This window comes from Brachyistius frenatus, unplaced genomic scaffold (genome assembly GCF_029030835.1).
Source record: "Brachyistius frenatus isolate BFR_SWC_R1_liver_20210118 unplaced genomic scaffold, ASM2903083v1 Contig_422, whole genome shotgun sequence".
NCBI lineage: Eukaryota > Metazoa > Chordata > Actinopteri > Embiotocidae > Brachyistius > Brachyistius frenatus.
Window position 1 is genome coordinate 106,395 of NW_027211021.1, and position 20,105 is coordinate 126,499.

Here is a 20,105-nt window from a genome sequence, read left to right on the forward strand (position 1 = left end):
GAGATATTCATTAAAAGCTGCAGTAGATATAGTTCATATTTTAATATTTACAACGGAACATATATGTCTGCTGAAGAGGTGGCAGACCCACAGATAACTAGAGGGACCCTCCACCAAGACCATTAGTTTACTCTTGTATGATATGCAAATCTGCAGCTGCAACCACAGTATATGTCTGTATATATTTCCATAACTATTAGAGTGATGTTAAAATTCACCAGTGTTAAGCTGAAGCCTTTCAGCTGTTGTAACGGTTCCGGTTCTCCGCTATGAAACCACTCCCTCCTGTTTACTCGTATTTATCAGCATTAATTCGAATTAAATGATTGTATGAAAACAAATGTCAGATTTATGTAAAGCATCACAAAATGAGCCTACAAATCTACGAGCAAGTGATGTGCAGCATTAAATGTTGCTGCAGCAAGGAATTGTGGGATGGCATTATCGTTCTTTTCATGAAGGTGGTCCAGGGTATCCTATGTTGAAGGAAGTATGAATGGAAGCATTGAACCACCTTTCCTAAGCATTTTGACAATTCAAACAGCTCTCATTATGACTGCCACTTATTTTCTTCCAGGTCATTTTGCTCAGTTATGACACTCCTAATTAAAACTGACAATCTGAACTGTCGCTCCAAAACGACTGCTTTCTGTATTACATTTGAGCAAGTACATGTGTATCCCAGAGGACTGCTGGTACCTGTGAATGTGGATTGTGATATGGAGTCATCATATGTCTGGGATGGCCCATGTTTTGTCACTATTAAACTTTACTGCCATCTGCTGGATTTTAAGATGTACTGCATTTAGTTTGCTAAACGTCCTATCTTCCATAATTTATGGATTTGCCCCTCTGTTTCAGATCTGCTCCATAATTTAAATGCTTCTTCCTTGATGCATGCTACAGCCTTTCACAGAAACTCGGGTAGGCAGATTTTTCTGTTATTCTGCGAACTAACAAACAAACCACACCAAAAACATAACCTCCTTAGTGAAGGTAATTATCAATAAATCCTGCAGGTTTCCTATAAGGTCTGCAGGGGCTTAGTTTCTCATTGTTTTTTCTCTCATGGAACTTTATTGTTGCAGTTGTCTCTCGCCGCTCTCATCAGCATTGTTTTCCGGATGCAGCAGGCAGCTGCTTTCAGTAAAACTCAGAAACAGTCAGTAAAAAGACTCCAGATAGATATTCCTGTCTGGAGTAGATACGAAAACAAAGCTCATATGAGAGTGAATATTGGACGTTTATTGATCACATGGCCACAAAGGCGACTTCCATTGAACACTAATGCTGCTACAACTGAATATATGACGAGGCCAGTGTTTGCCAACACATTCATCATATCAACTTGTGTCTACAGTTGTTTTTACAGCCTCTCTTGGGACAAAGACAAAGATCAGTTAATGCAGCTCTTTTCACCCAACTGAAAATAAATAAAAAAACACAAACCTGTGTCCACCATTTATTGGAACTACCCAGTGATTAGTTCCTATGAAAGCTGTGATAGTGCAGACAGTGAAACTAAATTTGAATACAAATGTTCAATTACCTGCAGCATTATCATCATCATCATCATCATCATCATCATCATCATCATCATCATCATTCCAACACTTGGGCAAATATTGTATGGTTGTTTCATTTATTATTTATTGGTATTGCCAATGAATTGTCCCTGAAAAGCCAAACATTTTATTGTCTTTTTGCATTAAAAATTGTTTCCTTCTCTGCATTGTTTGATCAATCAAACCGTCTATCACTTGAGTTCGTGGTTTCTAGTGTTGCCATTAACGTCTCTGTGGGCCATAAGGATTAATCTTGACTCTGTCATGAGGCTTCAGCTGCAGCTGAGGAGTCAGCCTTTAGTCTTAGCAGCTTTAACAGTCACCCTTTTTAAAAAAAAATCAGTGCTCGTACTTAATAATAAGACATGACGCAAAACAGGACAAACTAGACTCAAACAGGATGATACAGCAACAATACATTTTAATGACAGAGTCTTAACTGAGAAAGCATCTGATTCAGGATCTGAGGAGCGCCATGTTTGTGCAATGGAAAGGTTTCCTCCACCAACAACCGGGAGTAATTGTAGGGGGAAAAAAACATGCATGAATAAGCTTTTGCAGCTTCCTCAGTAAAAAGGTGGAGTTCTATGGTTACTTAGTTGTTTAAAGACCATGGGAAAGCCCTGACACCACCCCCGGACAAGCAGGTGTAGGTCAGGAAGCAACTGCCACCCAAAGATACCCTGAAGCAGCCAGGTGATGCAACACAACTGTCTGCTTTGGGACAGCTGAGCCAGCAGCAGCAGAAGTAGTAAGAAAGTAAAGGGCGCCATCTTGTGGCCTCTCCATTGTTTGCACTGGGTGGGTGGAGCCAAACAGGAGGACTTGGTCTGAACTTGCTCCGCTTCTTTGTTTTGTTTTGACACTAGGAAGTGAGGTCGAGATGGTCCTCGAGGAGCTGAAGGCCCGTCTCAACAACAAGGAGTATAAAAACTGGCTGAAAGCAGGCAAGTGTCTGGTCGTACTGAAGAAGGGCCTCCACCCGTTCACCGACCGACACATGAAAGCTTTCCACGGAGACCTGCTCAACCGACACCCTACGCTGCGAGACGTCTGCGAGACGTCTTCCTGTAGCTCCAGAGGAAACAAGGTAGTTTAGACTGTATGTGTAAGAGCAGGAGTCATCATTTAATGCATGAAACACCTGTGAATCACCTGCAGCTTATGAAACGGCCGTGACTCAGTCGAAGTTTGTGTACTTAAATTAAAGGCTGTTTTAAATCAACATGTTTCCGACTTGTCACAGTAACCTGTAGATGTGTGCGTGTGCAGCTGTCCTCGTCATGCAGGGTGTGTACAGAGTGGAAGAAGGTGATCCTGAACAACCGCAGACAACCCGATACCACGGTCAACTGGGACAACTGCGTCCCTCCTCTCTGGAGGACAGACCACTGGGAACTGGCCAAGGTCCTGCAGCCTGCACACACACACACACACTCAACTTTAACCCTGCTGGGATTAACATTTCTCATAAACTGTCGTGAAATAAAGGAGCTGCTGGCCTGGATTTCTTTACAAAGGGCCACCGCGCTTTACAGGAAAACAAACACAGCAGTAAAATATGCTGTTGCTCCAGTTTTAACACACCTAAGTGCACTCGAGGCTTATGGGAAATGTAGTCCAGTTTTGATAGTGGTACTGAGTCTGCCAGTCGGAGATCACCATGAAATATCTTCCACATGTTCTTGTAGACCTGAAAATAAATAAATAATACATTTAAATAAATAATACATTTTAACAAAGAGACGATGTTGCTTTGACATTGCAGTAGGTCGTCTTTGTGTATTAAGATTTAACTGACATCTATAACTTCTGTGCATTGCATTTGGGGATAATCAGAAACACTTCTGGTCAGGAACTGTATAATCAAATAAATAAGTACAATATTAAAGCTCGAGATTTGTAAAGATTCAGGTGAGATTTTGTTTGGACTGCCATCTAAAGTAAGAAACTTTGACTGGTGTTGGTCTAAGCTGCCAAACAAGATGCTCTTTCTTGGAAGAAACTGTTAATTAACAGGATCCATGATGATAAACCTGCTATTGTAGTACTGTGTTATTGGGACAATTATTTTTTTTTTTTATGAAACGGCTGGAAAGGAAAGTGTCAAATTATAAGGAAATATATAAATTAAATATTCACTTGAAACTAGTGGAAAAGATTTAAAAAAAAGTATAACAGGATCCATATTGTGTTTGAGATGAAAATATACACTAACAGGATTAGAAATGGGTGTGATGTTGATTCTCAGTAAGTTATTTAGAAATCAACAGGATCTCCTGAGTGTGTGAGTCTGATGGACATCTCTGTCTCTCTGTCTCTCTTCAGGCCTACATGCCACGAGGTCTGGCGAAAGCGAAGGCGGCAAATCAGTGTGACGCCTCTGCTCTGCTCAACCTGATCAACTACTGTGAATGTTTCCAGTCTGTGGATCTAAAACCAGTGAGAGAGGTAAAAGTTCATATTGGTAAATAATGTCTGTCTGCTGGAGATGGTTATTTTAGATTAGTGTAAAGACTTTTTGAGTTTTAGAGGTGCTCGTAAATGGATTTTGTTATGTTAATACAGAGCCTATTGTTTAACCTGTTTTCAGTCTTTATGCTAATGGCCTGCAGGCCTCATAATGAACACAGACATGAGTGGTGTGAATATTTTCACCTCACTGTCAGCTAATTGCTCCTCTAGGTGTAACAGTGCTCCAGAAAAGAATGGCATCATTGCTAGAGGTTGATATGATTGATATTAATTCATTCTAATTCATTCAAAATTAATGAAAGTGGATTTTTTTTTTCTACAAAAAGGAGCCTTATTTGAACAGTGTTTTAAGTGATATTCTGTAATTTGGCAAATAGTTTGTGTGTCAAGTCAAATCAGTTTATTTATCTGTCAGATTAACAGAATTAAAACAAACCAGACTTGAAACAAAAACAATTAAGCAATAAAACAAAATGAAAAGAAATACAAAATAATATTAAGAACAAAAACAATGAGCAGGAAATAATATTGGGAAAAATAGAATTTAAGATTGGGCCTAATATGGAAATGCCAGTAGAAATAAATATGTTAACCTAAAGATTGACTGAGAAACGTAGTCACTCATGTTAGCAGAATAATCAGTCACATAGTAGTTCCTTTAGTTTAGAGCAGAGACACAGTTTCCAACACACTCCTCAGGATAGGAGATACGAATCTCATGGTACACAGATCAAATGCTGCAGTGACATCAAGTAATAAAAGGACAGCAGGATCACCAGCTTCGGCAATGAGTTCAAGTTTAATGAGAAGGGCAGACTCGGTGCTGTGATGAGATTCAAACCCAGACTGAAAAACCATCTATCGCAGAAATCGAGTGCAGTGTGTGTTCTTGCAGGTGATCCGATACAGGAATGAGTTGATGCATTCTTGTGAGCTTCGTATGAAGGACAATTGGATGAGACGCTATGAGACCAGCCTGAAACAGTTGGTGAAGCAGTTCGACCATGTTCCTGAGATGGCCACAGCGGAACAACAGATAGACGAGGTGAGCATGTTTGTGCACCGCTGCAGCTGAAACGTGTCCTGTGATGAGAAGAACTCTGCTGTGTTGTTTTCTGACACAGTTTGTGTGCTCGTGGGTTTTTTTGTCCAGATTCTGACCGCTGATTTGTCAATACATGTCTCTGGTTTGGACCACATGGATGGAGTAGAGTCTGATTCTTTCAGCCAATGGGAGACCAATGCTGACTTAGTCACCCAATGGGAAGCTGAGCTGCTACAAGAGATGTTGCAGGAGTTTCTGCATGTTGCTGATGATGATGATGATGATGATGCAAAGACACAGGTGGGAAGAACAAATACAGTTTTCCATATGCACGTATACATAGCACATAAAACAAAATATGTTCTATGACCTCTACTTTCTGTCTCGTCCTCAGCACACTGAGCAGTTGAGGAGTCTGGGTGGCTTCCTGCAGGCCAACAACGACCTGAGCGAGAGGTTTGCTACAGAGCTTCAAGCCATCAACTCACTGCAGGCCAGAGACTAGTAATGAGGACTAGGGGAGGAGGTGACTGTACACTATATCTTTCCATTATTATTAAAAATAGGTCAAGGTCAGAATTTAAGTTGAAGGAAAAGAGATTTGTGACAATGTATGTTAGTGCTATTATAAATATGTAAATTTAAAATATTGACCAAATTCATTGTTCTTCCAGATTTTTGCAATTTTTTTTAATCTAAACTTAAATCTAAATTAAAAACTGAAAGAATGTACCCATGAGTTTAAATAGCCAAATTAATCATTGTCAAAAATAATTTACGAGAGTGGCCAAATAGGTGTAGGTTGTACCTCGTTATGCTTACCCTTCTCAAATACAAAAATGAGACGTGATATTGTGTGGTCTTTGTGGGATCTATCCATCTATCTATCTATCTATCTATCTATCTATCTATCTATCTATCTATCTATCTATCTATCTATCTATCTATCTATCTATCTATGCCTGATGTATCAGAAATATACTGAGTATTTGTTTGAGAGGGGTGTTTTGTATTTGTAAACAAAATTGTGTTTTTAGTAAGTCATGGGGTATTTGGAAAACATGTTTTGTTTTTTGTTCGATTTTGCCAGAAATGAACTCTATAATAACCACATTTATTTTCTCTCTGCAAACAATATAATTTGAGTTGTTAGTCATTTTTTTGTTGGGTTGTTGCTATAAAAGTAGAGATTTGGCAAAGGGAACCAAACACTACTATTTGTTCATTATAATTACCGTTAATATGCTTAATCTTTAACTTTTAACTACAGCTTTTAAATAACCTGAATGTGGAGTAAATACATTTGCCCCCTAAACATATGAATACAGTTTAGCACATTATATATGTACTCAGTGCTTACCTGGGATTAAACTGGTTGTCCTCAGGGGGTCTCTGCTCCTTTGTCAGTCCGTCATACAGTCCGTGTTCCTCGGCCACAAAAAGCAGGTAAAGGCAAGATCAAAATGCCACACAATGATAAGAACACAACACAACATAAAACACTATAGCAGCCACAGATTACACAAAGAAATCATTTATTTCTTAGTTTTCTTGAAGCAAACGGGGTACACATTGGAAACATTTAAAGTTTTGAATCACACTCTATTATCCTCAAAACAACACAAAAGTTCATTTATGCACTCGTGGAAGAAGCAGGTTATTTAGCTCTTTTACTTAAGTAAAACTACCAATACAAAAAATGTTCTGTTGCAAGTTAAAGTCCTCCTGAAAAATCCCTCTCAAGTCAGTTTTAGCATCAAAATGTTGTTAACGTACTGGTTTGGTCCCTCTGACCTCTGATATATGACTATACATGGCATCATTACATTATCAATAGTGAAGCATCAGTGTGTACGCAGCATGTTACTGTTGTAGCTGCTGCAGGCAGAGCTAGTTTGAACTACTTCATATTCAGTTTTATAACCAGGGCCAGCAGATAAATCTGAGGGGTGGTCAGATTATTACTGTGAGGGGAAAGAAGAAAAAAAATAAATTCTGATATGTTTTCAGGTTTTTGGACTTTTTCTCTAATCTTTGATTTTTGCTGAAATGTTGGATTATTTTAAATAATGTGAGAAGTTTAGAGGGAAAAACATGATTTGGTGGAGCTTCTAAACACTCTTAGACGTTTGAAATGACTACTGCTTTTTGTAAGACGTCTGAACCCAAAAAAACATTGAAAACAACTGGTTTAATCTTTAACAATGTATTGTATGTTAAATATGAGTAATATTATCCATTGTATCAAATCTTTTGAAAGGTAACTAAAGCTGTCAGATAGATAAAGTGGATTAGAAAATGATTTCCTTCTGAAAAAATTGCATCAAATTGAAACGCTCAAGTAAAGTACCTCGAAATTGTACCAATACAGTACTTGAAGAAATCAAATCACTGGATGTAAGTCTTTCTCCGTATTCCTTGTCGTCACTGATGTAGCGGAGTGCAGCCTCCTAGACAGTCAACTAGTGATATTGCAACCAATTATAAGATTTACATTATCCTTTGGGAAAATATCAATGTTAAAACTCTTTACGTTGTATATTTACTGTATTTATCATGAATGTGTCTAGTTGTTCTAAAGCCAGCCAGTATATACAGTAGTTTGGCTCTTTGCCATGTGAATTATATAAAACCAGTTAACTGGATAAAGACTGAGCTGCCATCTTTCTTCTAGTCTTTTCACTCTTTTTTTTACAACATGAAAACACTCTTGACAGCACAAACACAAACCGCAGCTGTGACTCATGTTTTTATTCTGTGCATGTCGGTGGTGGTTTACATGTTTGTGCACATATCTGTCTGTTTAAAACTACTCCTATTTGTTTTGTCAATCCATCTGATGGAGTCCTAATATAGGCTTTAGGATTGTGTGTGTACATGAGCTTGCAGTTAAACAATTTCTCATGCAACATGTTAACTGCTGTTAAACTGATTTAAATTTCTTAACACAGCAAGAGAAACCCTAATAAAAATAGTGGAGCGCAATTTTCTTTTTTCATGTTTTGTGGAGTAACTAAAACAACAAAGCCAACAGTTTGCTTTCGCTTTCCAACAGATAAAAGCTATTATTACTTTTTTTTTTTTTTTTTTTATAAGTGCATTGCCCGTGAGGTGCAGCTGCAGAAAAGTGTGAAAACCAGAAAAGCTTTTCCTGCCTCAACCTCTCACACACTCAACTGCTGCTACAGTCTGCTATAACCTTCAGCAACACGGCACAAATGAGTGCCTGGCTCTGAGGCAACATGGAGACGGAGGGGATGCTGGTCCAGTCTATTTACTACGGGAGGATTGGAAGCGAGGCCACAGAGAGGCTGCTGGAGAGGTTCGGACGTGACGGCAGTTTTCTGCTGAGGGACAGCGAGACAGTGCACGGGGCCTTCTGTCTGTGTGTAAGGTGAGCTGCACGAATAGGACATTTTCCATGCAGACTCGTGCAGTTTCAGTTATGTTTCTGCATTATTATTTATTTAATGTGTCTGTTCATGAGGAAATACGCTTGTGTGCGTGTAGTGTTTATCTCCTTTTTTGCCTGTGTAACACCTGCCGCTAATAGTAGATAGTTCTGACCACAGACTAGTTTCAGAGCAGCAGTTCATAACCAGAAACTTTAAAGTAAAATACCACAGATAATATAAACTTGGCAGCTTATTTATGTAAAAAGATAGAAACTACATACAAAAGTTGGTACCAAAACTCCCATAAAACACACATGAAATGTAAATACAAATTTCTTTAAAGCAAATGAAAATAACGTTTTAACCCAGTGACAATTTACCTTTTGTCTGGTTCACTTCCGTTTGCTTGTTTTCTAAAGTTTGTTTCACCCTATTTGAGTTAAACAATTGTTTTCCTCAAACTACAGGTTCCTTTAAATTTTTAGTTTAGTTCCTCCTATCTCTGAAATTGACTTAATTTATATATATATATATATATATATATATATATATAAATTCTCCACCTCAGTATATAATCAGTCCTTGAGTTAGGTTGCTCAAAAGTCCAAGTGAATTCCTCTGGTGAGTAAGATGTTGTCCTACCGCAGCTGGGATGTGTGAACCTTTGTCCTTAAAGGTAAAGTGTGGGTCGATCTGCAGAGGTGTTCATCAAAAGGGATTTCCCCAACTCAACTCCACTCCAAGGTCTCAAGTGTGCTAACACCAAAAACTTACTGTAACTAAAGAAAACGAACTCGGCCACATCCTCCTTCAAATCAACCAAAAAAAGGAATCCAGCGACATAAACTGAGCGTGAACACAATCCCTCCACGAATTATCTAAAACTTGCTGCTTTTTCTTCCTTCTCTGACTCCTGCAGTTTCTGTTGCTTAATGATCTCTTCCCTCTTCTCTCTCCCTCCCTTGTTTGTTTTATAGCAGCGCTGTACTCATTAAAATAACAGCACCAAAAGTTAAACAATGTTGTTATTTACCTTTCTAGATTACATGTGTAATTTGATTAACCTCTAATTTATTTAATATCTAGGTTAAGCATAAATTGCAGATTGTAGAAGAAGTCATGTTTTAATTTAAATAAGTAGACTTTCACTGAAAATCACTTTACATGTAAATTTATAGTATTTTGGGTCCCTGGCACCTTTATACTTATATGTTGAATTGAACATTTATAAACTCACAGCTGAGTTTGTCTTGAAAGAAAAAGAATGTCACTAATATCACAAAGGAGACTCAGAAAGTCAACAAAAATTGAGAGAGTTCATTCAAGAAATAATACTGAAAACATTTTGATACGGTACGTGTAACTGTTAACCATGAGTTAGCCTGAGTGTTCCTCTGAGTAGATACAGTACATAAACTAGTTAAACAGCATATCATTATCTCTACAACAATCTTAAAACTGTAATACTTGAGAACAGTGGAGGAAGCATTCAGACCCTTCACTTGAGTAAAAGTACAACTACCATCCTGTACAAATACTCCATTCCAAGTAAAGGTCCTGCATGAAAACATGAAAGCATTAAATCAAAAATTAAAAGTGTACACACTCATGCTGAAAAATGACCTCTGTAAGTAATGTACTATTATTTGATGTATTATCTGACTGATGTTGCTGATGCAGCTTTATAAATAAAGCAGCATTTTACTGTTACAGTCGGCTGAGGAGGAGCTCATGTTTTTGCAGAAGTGCAACTAATGACGGTTTGTTTCAGAAAGCTCTAACAATGGTAGTAAATGTCACCACAGAGCACAAAGTGACACCTTCACCATGCTTTACTTTGTTAAACCAGCAGTCCACACTTCAAGGATTATAAATTAAATTCATTAAAATGATTTAAAGGGGGCAAAAAAAAAAAAATCCCCTCAGGGATTAATAAAGTAAACCTAACCTAACCTAACCTAACCTAACCTAACCTAACCTAACCTAACCTAACCCAAAGGCAATGAATTCTCACATTGTAGTAGCTGCAGTCATGAAATCTGAAGTATTCTTTCAGGATAAATCATTTTCATGATCATCCAAGTAGTTGATTTTCTGACAATCAATTTATATGCTTAAGGTGCAAAACTGTGTGAAATAAATGTAGTGAAGTAATACACATTTCCCTTTGAATAAATGTATAGTACAAGAGCTTTAGTTTTCTTTTAGTTATTATCAGTTAGCCGTATTGAGTCTTCACATTGGTTTATTTAACAGAAATACACTTTTGGTTGTTAAAGAACCCACAGACATCCAGCGGCCATCCATTACATAATTTCAGCTACAGATTAAAATACTCTGTCTACACTTTTAATAAAAAGAGAGAGGAAACGCATGGTTGGACATTTTCATATTAATCTGCTGAACTGAAACAAAACATTTGTGATAGATTTTTTTTTTCTGAAAATGTTTGCAAAGGTGTCAAAGACCAACGAAAACTTTACTGCAGTTGAACTCAATTTACAGCAGCACAATTACCCCCCCCCCAAAAAAAAAATGGAGACAGAAATAAATCCAGATTTTCATTACGTCCAGTTTCTTAAAGCAGACAGGGAAATTATTCCTACATTGCAGGGAGAAATATTTGATCATTTTGACAAATTTCTTCTCAGATTGAGATTTTACATGCAGCAACATATTGTGTGCAGTGGCTGGTTTCACTTGAGTGTGCTGAACAAACTGAGTCATCCTTGCGCCCCTGCTTCATACATCACGTCTCTCAGTTTTAATCATCACTTCCCAACATGTGCTGTTAAATGTTTACACGTTTCACAGAAAATGATTAAATACTCTGAACTTTGGTGTCACAGGAGAGCGCCGTTCGTGCACACCTACAGGCTCATGCACTCCACTGACGGCTGGTGTCTACAGGTGGGTGGACGTCTGTATGCAAATCACACACACACGTAACCGAGGAGATTATTTATGTGTGTGTGTGTGTGTGTGTGTGTGTGTGTGTGTGTGTGTGTGTGTGTGTGTGTGTGTGTGTGTGTGTGTGTGTGTGTGTGTGTGTGTGTGTGTGTGTGTGTGTGTGTGTGTGTGTGTGTGTGTGTGTGTGTGAGCTGAGCAGGATTCAAGAACGAGACCGCAGAGATTCAGGACTCTGGAAACCCTGATAGAGAACTACAGAAGGGTCACAGTCTCCGTTGGAGGCGTCGCTCCGCTCACAGATCCACTGGACAAAACACAACTACCACACATCGTTGGACAAGGTACAACACACACACACACACACACACACACACACACACACACACACACACACACACACACACACACACACACACACACACACACACACACACACACAAATGCACACACACTTGTGCTACTTTATGTGCCGCAGTTAAAAATGTCCTCCAACTAGTCGTACACTTAAATCTGGTCCAGACACAGACACACACAAACAGAAAGCCACACATTATGTTTTGTTCTTTTTCATCTATGAGCTGTCTGTAGCGGTTCCTGACTCACTGAACTCTAACACAGTTTCAATGGTCTCCAAATCAGAGTTTGTCTATATGGAAATGAGCAGCACCGAGGCCACGTCAGGAGCCGATGAAGATGACAGAGGCACGTAGCACCTCACAGATCTGTCCATCGCTTTTTGTGGGATTTTTTTGGATATTTTTTTTTTTAATCAGTACAAGTTTCCCTTTAGTTTAGTTTGAAAAAGATATATTTCAAGTACTGAAGAATCCTTGAAATTCATTCAAATGTATTTAATTTTAAGCACAGTTTAAATTTCGCACACTCTATCGTCGTTGATGTGGTTTTCATTTTCAGCCGACCATAAAATAATAATGTGGTCCGTCATTGTATCTATTTGTACGTGAGAAGAAGTGCGTTTGTCTGTCAATACACCGGAGGTTTCCAATCTAATCGACTCAGTAATCTGGCTTTATGTTTGTATTCAGATATTTTGTGTCATATAGAAAATGATATTTTACCATATTTGGTTGATCATGGTTGATGTTTTGTGTGTGTTTTCTATCATGTTGGGGGAAGTAACACATGTAACTTGTGTTACTTCCCCAAGTAGCACTTGGTTTATCCTTTTTGTTTATCTCTGTCTTTGTCTCAAGCCATGAAGCTGAATGGCCTCACTGACTGTAACAACATAGGAAATGTAGTAATGCAGGAAAGGCAGTCTGTTGGCCTCCACACTGACAGAGACAGCTGCTGCCTGAGGCATCACATTGTCAGCTCGTCTGTACATATCTCAGGAACTGAGGGAAGTCTTCATATTTGGCACAAACATTCACTCAGACTAAAGGATAAACTGATTGAATGTGGGGGTCAGAGGTTAAAAGTCAACATCAGTGTAACTTCACATCTGTCCTGTTCTCTTGATAACAATATATGAAACACCTAGCACAAATGTCCACTACGACTCAAGGATGAACTGGTCAAAGGTCAAGGTTGATGCGTCCTCACCAAACAGGGTTGGTGACATAAAGAAATAATTCACATGCTAATTATGCCTTCTACCCTCTTCACATCCTCTCCCTGCATGACTACCAGGACAGGGAACCTCCTGTTCCTCTCTGTTAGTCGCACCACAAGATTATTGCTTACTGAGCTGCAGATGTTTGTCGCTGCACCATGTAATAAGGTTTTCCACTGTCCTCGGTACCTCTGTGTATGAATAGTCTTTAAGTGTAGACAGTTTGTTCATCACAAACAATTATTCACGGGAATCATGGATGTCAATATTGTAATAATGTCATTTTTGCCATTTTATTTCATTAAAAGTCTTAAATACATACTGTATCAGTCTGGATGTGAATGTAAACTACAACTGTAAGGCGATGTTCCTAGTTTTTCTTGGAGCTCTCTGAGATTCCTGTAGGAGATTTCTTCATAATTAAAGAACTGTGACTGAGTACATTCATTTGGGAAATGTGTTTATTTGCTTTCTTGTGGAGGGGTAGATGAGAAGATAGAAATTATTAAATCAAATGCAGCCAGTTAGCTTTGCTAAGCACAAAGACTGGAAACAGGTGATAACAGTGAGCCTGCGTCTGTCCAAAGGTAACAAAATCTAGCTACCAGCACCTCTAAACCGCAGTGAATAATGTGGTATGTCTCTTGTTTTTTAATCTCTACAAAAACAACAATTTATGCCATATTTCTGAGCCATAGCACGTAACAGTTAACTCTTTGTAAGAAGGGTATAAGTGCACTTCCCCAAATTTGGATCTTAAGCTACTTCAAGGTAAAGTCGCCTCATATTTTATGTAATGCTGGTTGAGTTCAGTTTTTGAGGGCTTTAATGTCTGTGAGATTTTTGCTTTTACTGTTATTGTCCTGTACATACAGGACTGCAATGCTTAAGAGTGTAAACCGCTCTCACTGGACCAAAATCTATGAACAGGGATTAAGGTGAATAAAATTGAGTAAGTGAATGAATTTTAAAAGATCAGATGACAATATCACACCTGACTTTATTTCACACATAAAAACTTACACAATTTCTGGAGAAACATTTGAGAATGAGTGAACTGACTTGTTCGGCTCATGTCCCTCTTTCGTGAGTTTATAATGAAACACAATTAGCTCACTTGAGTTACATAATAAATCATAGCATGCTAGAACTAAATTCTCCCTAATAAAATTAATAAAAGTATGTTGCTGTCATATATGGTATATTTAATAGTCACAAAACATTGACCAACTTTCTGGACCCAACTGGATGGAATAAAAATATTTATGAAAATATTTAACCATGTTTTCCACAAAAACACATCAACACACACTGAATGCATTTGACACATATATGCAAATTCCTTAATGGAAATATTATATTAGAAAGCTTGAAAGTGCAGATATTGACACATTTAGAGTCATTTTTCTGTTTTGTTCATCTTGGATTGCTTTTAAGATCTGTTTCCAGGGTTTTGCTCTGCGTATTCCACCACTGTGATCTCCTCCTCAGGCATTGTGGGCGGCGCAGAATGGAAGAACTGACAATACAACACAAGAACCAAAACTGTTCAACCATTTGAGTACAAATGTTTGTGGTTAAGTGTCTAATGTGTGTGTGTGTGTGTGTGTGTGTGTGTGTGTGTGTGTGTGTGTGTGTGTGTGTGTGTGTGTGTGTGTGTGTGTGTGTGTGTGTGTGTGTGTGTGTGTGTGTGTGTGTGTGTGTGTGTGTGTGTGGCTTACATTCAGTGCATCATTTTTTTCCAGGAAGTACTTGTACTTTGGCGGCGGGCAAGGAATCGGAGGACACAGAGCCTGAGACAACCTGAGACACACACACACACACACACGCACGCACGCACTCACACACACACACACACACACACACACACACACACACACACACACACACACACACACACACACACACACACACACACACACACACACACAAATGAGCCTGCAGCAAGATTGTCAATTTTAATTCAGCTGCAGTAAAGAAAATAATCATTTTGATTGACAGATTTGAACAAAGAACTCGTCTGAACACTTAAGGTCAACTTCAGTGTTGATGATGGGTTGTGGCTTTCACAAATAAAAAACACTACCATTGTCCTCTTACTTCTCCTTTGTGCCCTCTGTTTTTGAACATAGCCTCTGTGCTGCTGCTGATAATGGAGGACAAATTTGTCTTTTTTCTGACACAGGTCCTTTTCACACTTACAAGAAAGGACAGATGTATCAGATGTGAAACAGCTCAATGAGGTGGTTAAAAAAAAAAGTAGGTGTGAATGGTATGATAAGAGGTATGATGTCTGTGAGGGGCTGTGAGGGGATGTGGGGGCGTGTGAATGTGTGCGAGTCACACATCAGTCGACAGGTTGGTCGGCGGTTCAGTTAGAAACTAACTGTACCTCTGATGGCGCAGAAACAGCAGGACAGCCAGGAGGATCATGGGTATTCCGAGTGAGATGGAGATGATCACCAGAGGGTTGACAGCACTAACAGACTGTTCCACCGCTACGAACACACACACACAGATACACACAAAGACGCTAATCATACTGAGGTTGTTGCTTTTATAAAATATAGTGTGAAAATATGAGTGACAGGCCACCAGCCGTCAGTTAAAAGCACTTTAACAAACCGCACTCACTGACAGTGTGACTCCAGTCACTCCACTGAGAAAGTCCGTAGCATTTTTTCGCTATTCTGGTCCTCATTCTCATTCTGTAGGTTTTTGTGGGATCTGCATTCAGTTCTGTATAAGAACGCTGGCCAGTCAAGTTTTTGAGACTTTCCTGTTTTAAAGATTAGACAGTTCAGACTTTGTGGACTTGTTTCCATTAAATCAAGTTTGTCTTTTTTATTTGTGTTGTTGGAATACAGAAAATAATAAAATAAATGGCATGTACTATATTTGGAATAATCAGCACACGTAGTGATCGACACACTCAGACATACTACACCTGGTCATCCATGTCCAGCTGGCATTCAAAACATCGAGGGTTGAAGTTGGATCGAGTGTGGGGCAGATCCCACACTACATTCAGGTCTCCACGGGTGACCGATGCAGAGATGTTTTGGGGTGGAGACAGCACCTCTGTAACACACACAAACACATCATTAGTAACATAATTGATGATTGATGAAAAAAAAACTTTAAGATCTGCTGTGGACTCTGAAATACAATCTCAGCTGAACCTGAAACTTTAACTTAACAAACTAATTCATAAATGTATCTTGTATATGCCTAAACCGAACTCCAACTAAATGTGAATCACAGCCCCCTTACCGTCAAATAATCAAATAATTGAAACCACTGATGCAGAAAAATGGCCACACGGTTTCAGAGCGGGTTACATTCACAGACTACAGCTGAACTATTATAAGAATAAAGTTTTAGTTTGAAGAAAAATGATCCAATAATAAGGGAACAAAATTGCAGAGAAAGAAAGTGAGTTAGTTATAAATATATGATAATAAAACCATTCGTGTCTTTTTTCCAATTTGAAAAGTTGACTCTCTGTCAGTTCTTTGATCCATCACTTAGGTCCAGACTGAAATATTTCAACAGCTGTTAGATGGACGGCACCAAAACATTGTAGATAGATTTGTGGTTCCCAGAAGATGGACCATCATTGTTTTGTGATCTTTTAAATTTCTCCTCAGGCGTTTTGTGAGCTCCTTTCCTCCAAATGCATGCTATACTCTTGGCAGTTTAATAATCCGTGCACACTAATTGTCGTGAAACAATTTTCAAACTAACGCCTATTTGTTTCCACCATGTGACCTGTCACAGAAACTTTTTCACAGTTAACTTTGTCGATACAGACTGTGTTGCACCTTAATAAGTCATCTGATAAAACATGTTTACTGTTTTAAAAATACTTCCCAAAAACAGATGTTAAAGATCCACTGAGATCCTATTTAAAACCTTATCTGGAGTACTAGCATTTGTAACTACTCAACAAAAGTGACAGTGTTTGTGTGTGAGTATTACCGAGGATGTCCATTTCGTACATATGGGTGTAAGTCGTCCACTTGTCGTTCAGGGACATGTTAAAGTGGAGGACTACATTTGACACCTCATGCTGGCTGAGAATCATAGACATCGATCCGACTCTTTCCACAGACGTACGGTTTAGAAACTGAACAGCTTCGTCGTCATCACAAACACTGAGCGAGGAGACAGAGAAAGAGATAAACACTCAAAACAATGTTCCAACACTATAAATATGTTCTGATCTCTTAAAGGTGAACTGTACTCTGTCTGCTTGAAAAGTGGTTACGCTAACCCAGTTTGGTATTAGTCAATTATTCATGTTTATTGTCACAAAGAAAAAAAGCCACCTCATGTCTTATTCGGTGGTGAAACATCCTATTCTTTGAGAGGTATTATTATCTATTATACATTATATACAGAACATACCTAGATATAAATATGGGTAATGTATGATTACAAAAAAATTAGAATACCTGACATAAACAGAGAGCTGCATGTCCTTCTCTAAAATGTGGAAGGACCAGGAGCAGTTCAGCACATTTGTGGAGTGAAGGAGGCAGGTAAAGGTTTCTTTCACATCAGTCTTATCTACAATGGTATCCAGCCCTGTAGAATTCTGAACAACAAGCTGGAAGAGTTTCACAAACATAAAGAACATAAAGAATAGAAAATAAAACAAAGAAATTAATTAGATTTACTGCATCTGTGAGGCCAGTTGGCAAGTTAAAATATTATTTTCATTACCACGTTATCCATGTCCATCTGACAGACATCTGAATCGTTGCCCTCAGTCTCTGTTAATAGAAAACATACATGTAGTTTTCGCATGAGAGAAAACACAAATATAATTGATGGTAGTCATAAAAGTTCTAAATATGAAAACATGCACATAACAATGTGCAGCCCAGTGTGGACATCAACATGGTCCATCAACATTAAAACATGCAGCACATTCTCCTTGGCAGTGCGCAGATATTGTATGTAAAAGTGAACGTAGTCTACGGGGCTGAAAAGTGAAGAGATGCAGAAATGCTTTAAAGTGTAATACCAATGACAGCCACCAGGGGCTGGCTTCAAAATATCTCTGGCTCCAATTCAAAAAGCATTCATTTCTCTTATAAAATAAAAAGTCAATACATTTTTGTGATGTCATTCACGAAATTCACTCCCTCTAAAAATAATAATAATTATTATTATTCTTCTAAAAAGAAGAAGTTTTTTTCCTTGAACATTTTCTACAGAGAAAGATCAAAGATGACGTGCGACCCCACCCTGATTAAAACAAGCTTTCATAAAGAAAACCTTGTTTACCGCAGGAAAATTGTGTGGCATGTTTTAATAGCCATGTTTTGATAGCCATGTTTTAATAGCCATGTTTTGATAACCTTTGATCACCATGCATGTCTTGTATTAATAGTGTATGTGCACGAGTAATGTCGGAGGTCACCCACCACTTTGTGAGACCCACAGAAGCAGCAAACTGGACCACAGTATTTGATGAACTGGAAACAGCTTCATAGCCAACCTATGGGGGTTTTACACACACACACACACACACACACACACACACACACACACACACACACACACACACACACACACACACACACACACACACACACACACACACACACAGTCCCACCCCACAGACTATATAAAAAAAAATCCAAACCAAAACCGAATCTTAACCTGGACCCTGCCAAGTGTTAAATCTGACTCTTCCCAGGGGAATGTCAATTTTTGTCCCCTAAGTGACACATGTCCCGATGGGTTGGTGTGCGTCCAGGTTTAAGTCCACACCAGGATATAAAAACAAGCATACAAACACACACAAAGACAGAGAAACAATGAACATACAGTTAGCAGGGTGTAAGTGTGGAGTGTTGTATCACACTACACTTGGCAATTTTCTGTTTTTTCATACTTCCCCTTTTTAAGTGCTTACATGCCAAAGCTGAGTGCCAGTAAGACGTTTAGACGATTAAGCACATAATCAAACCCAAAGAAACTTTTTTCTTGAGGTAAATTCTCTTTAGGTTGGTGAGTTTCAACAACAAAAAGTTTTTGCTTTGTTTACACACTCAGCTACTCTCCTTCAAACAATGATAAATGGACATAATCGCAATTGTCAATTCAGGATTAAAGCTCTCTAGAAAAAAAAGCTTACACAGAAGACTCCTGCCAGTTATATTATAATAACAATATTGTAAACAGCATTAATAAGAAGCCGTTACCTCCTGCTGTGCCGCCACTCTGCCGCTGACTATTGTTCTCAGCGCTCTCTGCCAGACGACAGTGACACATTTCTGGGGAAAGATTGAGCAGTGACGTCACCTACTGTACAGACCTCCAGGAAACCAAGGCTTTCTTTCTCTTTCTTTATGCTTGATTCATAGATTTTTATTTTTTTTAATCATCCTATCTTTATGAGTTTCTACACAAGTAATGTTTTGATCATCAATACTGATGAAAGACAGAATCAATATATTTTGTATATGCTTGGAAACTTTTGAAAATGTTACAGAATCAATAACTTAATAAAGCCGATTTGTTTTTTGTTTTTTTACATGTTATGTTTCAATTTGCTTACTTACAGGCAGCAATGAAAAGGACGACATTTTCTCAGCTGAATTTTTATTTCATGCATCATAATGAAGGCTTTGAAAAGTATTTGGATGTTAGCTGAATTAAAAAAATATTTAAATTTAAAGTAAACTTCACAGATTTTCTTTTAGTTTTCTGGTCTAAATCTTCTGGTGTGTAAAATCTGATCTTCATAGTTCAAAGGGCATCCTGGTTTTGGGTGTTTCGTGGTTTGATAGCTTGAGGAAGGGGTGGCATGCCATAGAGCCAAGACAGGAGCACTCATGGGTTTCACTTCAGCTTAGCAGTTGGCAAATTATTCACCGGTGGAATGTCCCGCATGTGATGATTTACATGATTTACATGATTTACCCAATCAGTGAGGGAAAGGTCAAGAACAGTTGCTATAAATAACAGGATGGTTGCTGCCTGAGGGGCATTTGGCAATCGTTGGCTTCTTTAATTCAAGATATCAAAAAGCGTGTTCCCTGACCGGGAATCGAACCCGGGCCGCGGCGGTGAGAGCGCCGAATCCTAACCACTAGACCACCAGGGACAACTGCGATGCGTGA

At 38.6% G+C, this 20,105-nt stretch overlaps 3 protein-coding genes and 1 non-coding gene across 4 annotated transcripts; 2 read left to right on the forward strand and 2 right to left on the reverse strand.

Annotated features, from left to right (window-relative positions):
• Nucleotides 1-2,379: 2,379 nt before the first annotated feature.
• Nucleotides 2,380-6,469, forward strand: LOC138637001 (uncharacterized protein CXorf38 homolog). The gene is made up of 6 exons (XM_069725417.1): nt 2,380-2,655; nt 2,838-2,972; nt 3,894-4,016; nt 4,936-5,085; nt 5,194-5,385; nt 5,480-6,469. The coding sequence occupies exons 1-6, from the start codon at nt 2,449-2,451 to the stop codon at nt 5,588-5,590; spliced, it is 918 nt and encodes a 305-aa protein (XP_069581518.1). The 5' UTR covers nt 2,380-2,448; the 3' UTR covers nt 5,591-6,469.
• Nucleotides 6,470-6,567: 98 nt separating this feature from the next.
• On the forward strand, nt 6,568-12,996 carry LOC138637002 (SH2 domain-containing protein 1A-like). Its single transcript, XM_069725418.1, has 4 exons — nt 6,568-8,479; nt 11,330-11,390; nt 11,590-11,731; nt 12,030-12,996. The coding sequence occupies exons 1-4, from the start codon at nt 8,328-8,330 to the stop codon at nt 12,098-12,100; spliced, it is 426 nt and encodes a 141-aa protein (XP_069581519.1). The 5' UTR covers nt 6,568-8,327; the 3' UTR covers nt 12,101-12,996.
• Nucleotides 12,997-13,941: 945 nt separating this feature from the next.
• Nucleotides 13,942-19,242, reverse strand: LOC138636999 (interleukin-5 receptor subunit alpha-like). The gene is made up of 10 exons (XM_069725416.1): nt 19,185-19,242; nt 18,402-18,697; nt 17,695-17,744; nt 17,424-17,578; nt 16,948-17,123; nt 15,914-16,047; nt 15,601-15,745; nt 15,359-15,464; nt 14,688-14,769; nt 13,942-14,485 (listed from the first exon to the last, which is right to left on the reverse strand). The coding sequence occupies exons 2-10, from the start codon at nt 18,466-18,468 to the stop codon at nt 14,399-14,401; spliced, it is 1,002 nt and encodes a 333-aa protein (XP_069581517.1). The 5' UTR covers nt 18,469-18,697; nt 19,185-19,242; the 3' UTR covers nt 13,942-14,398.
• A 775-nt stretch (nt 19,243-20,017) lies between these two features.
• trnae-cuc (transfer RNA glutamic acid (anticodon CUC)) lies at nt 20,018-20,089 on the reverse strand. The gene has a single exon. It is a non-coding gene; the product is annotated as a tRNA-Glu (tRNA).
• Nucleotides 20,090-20,105: the final 16 nt, after the last annotated feature.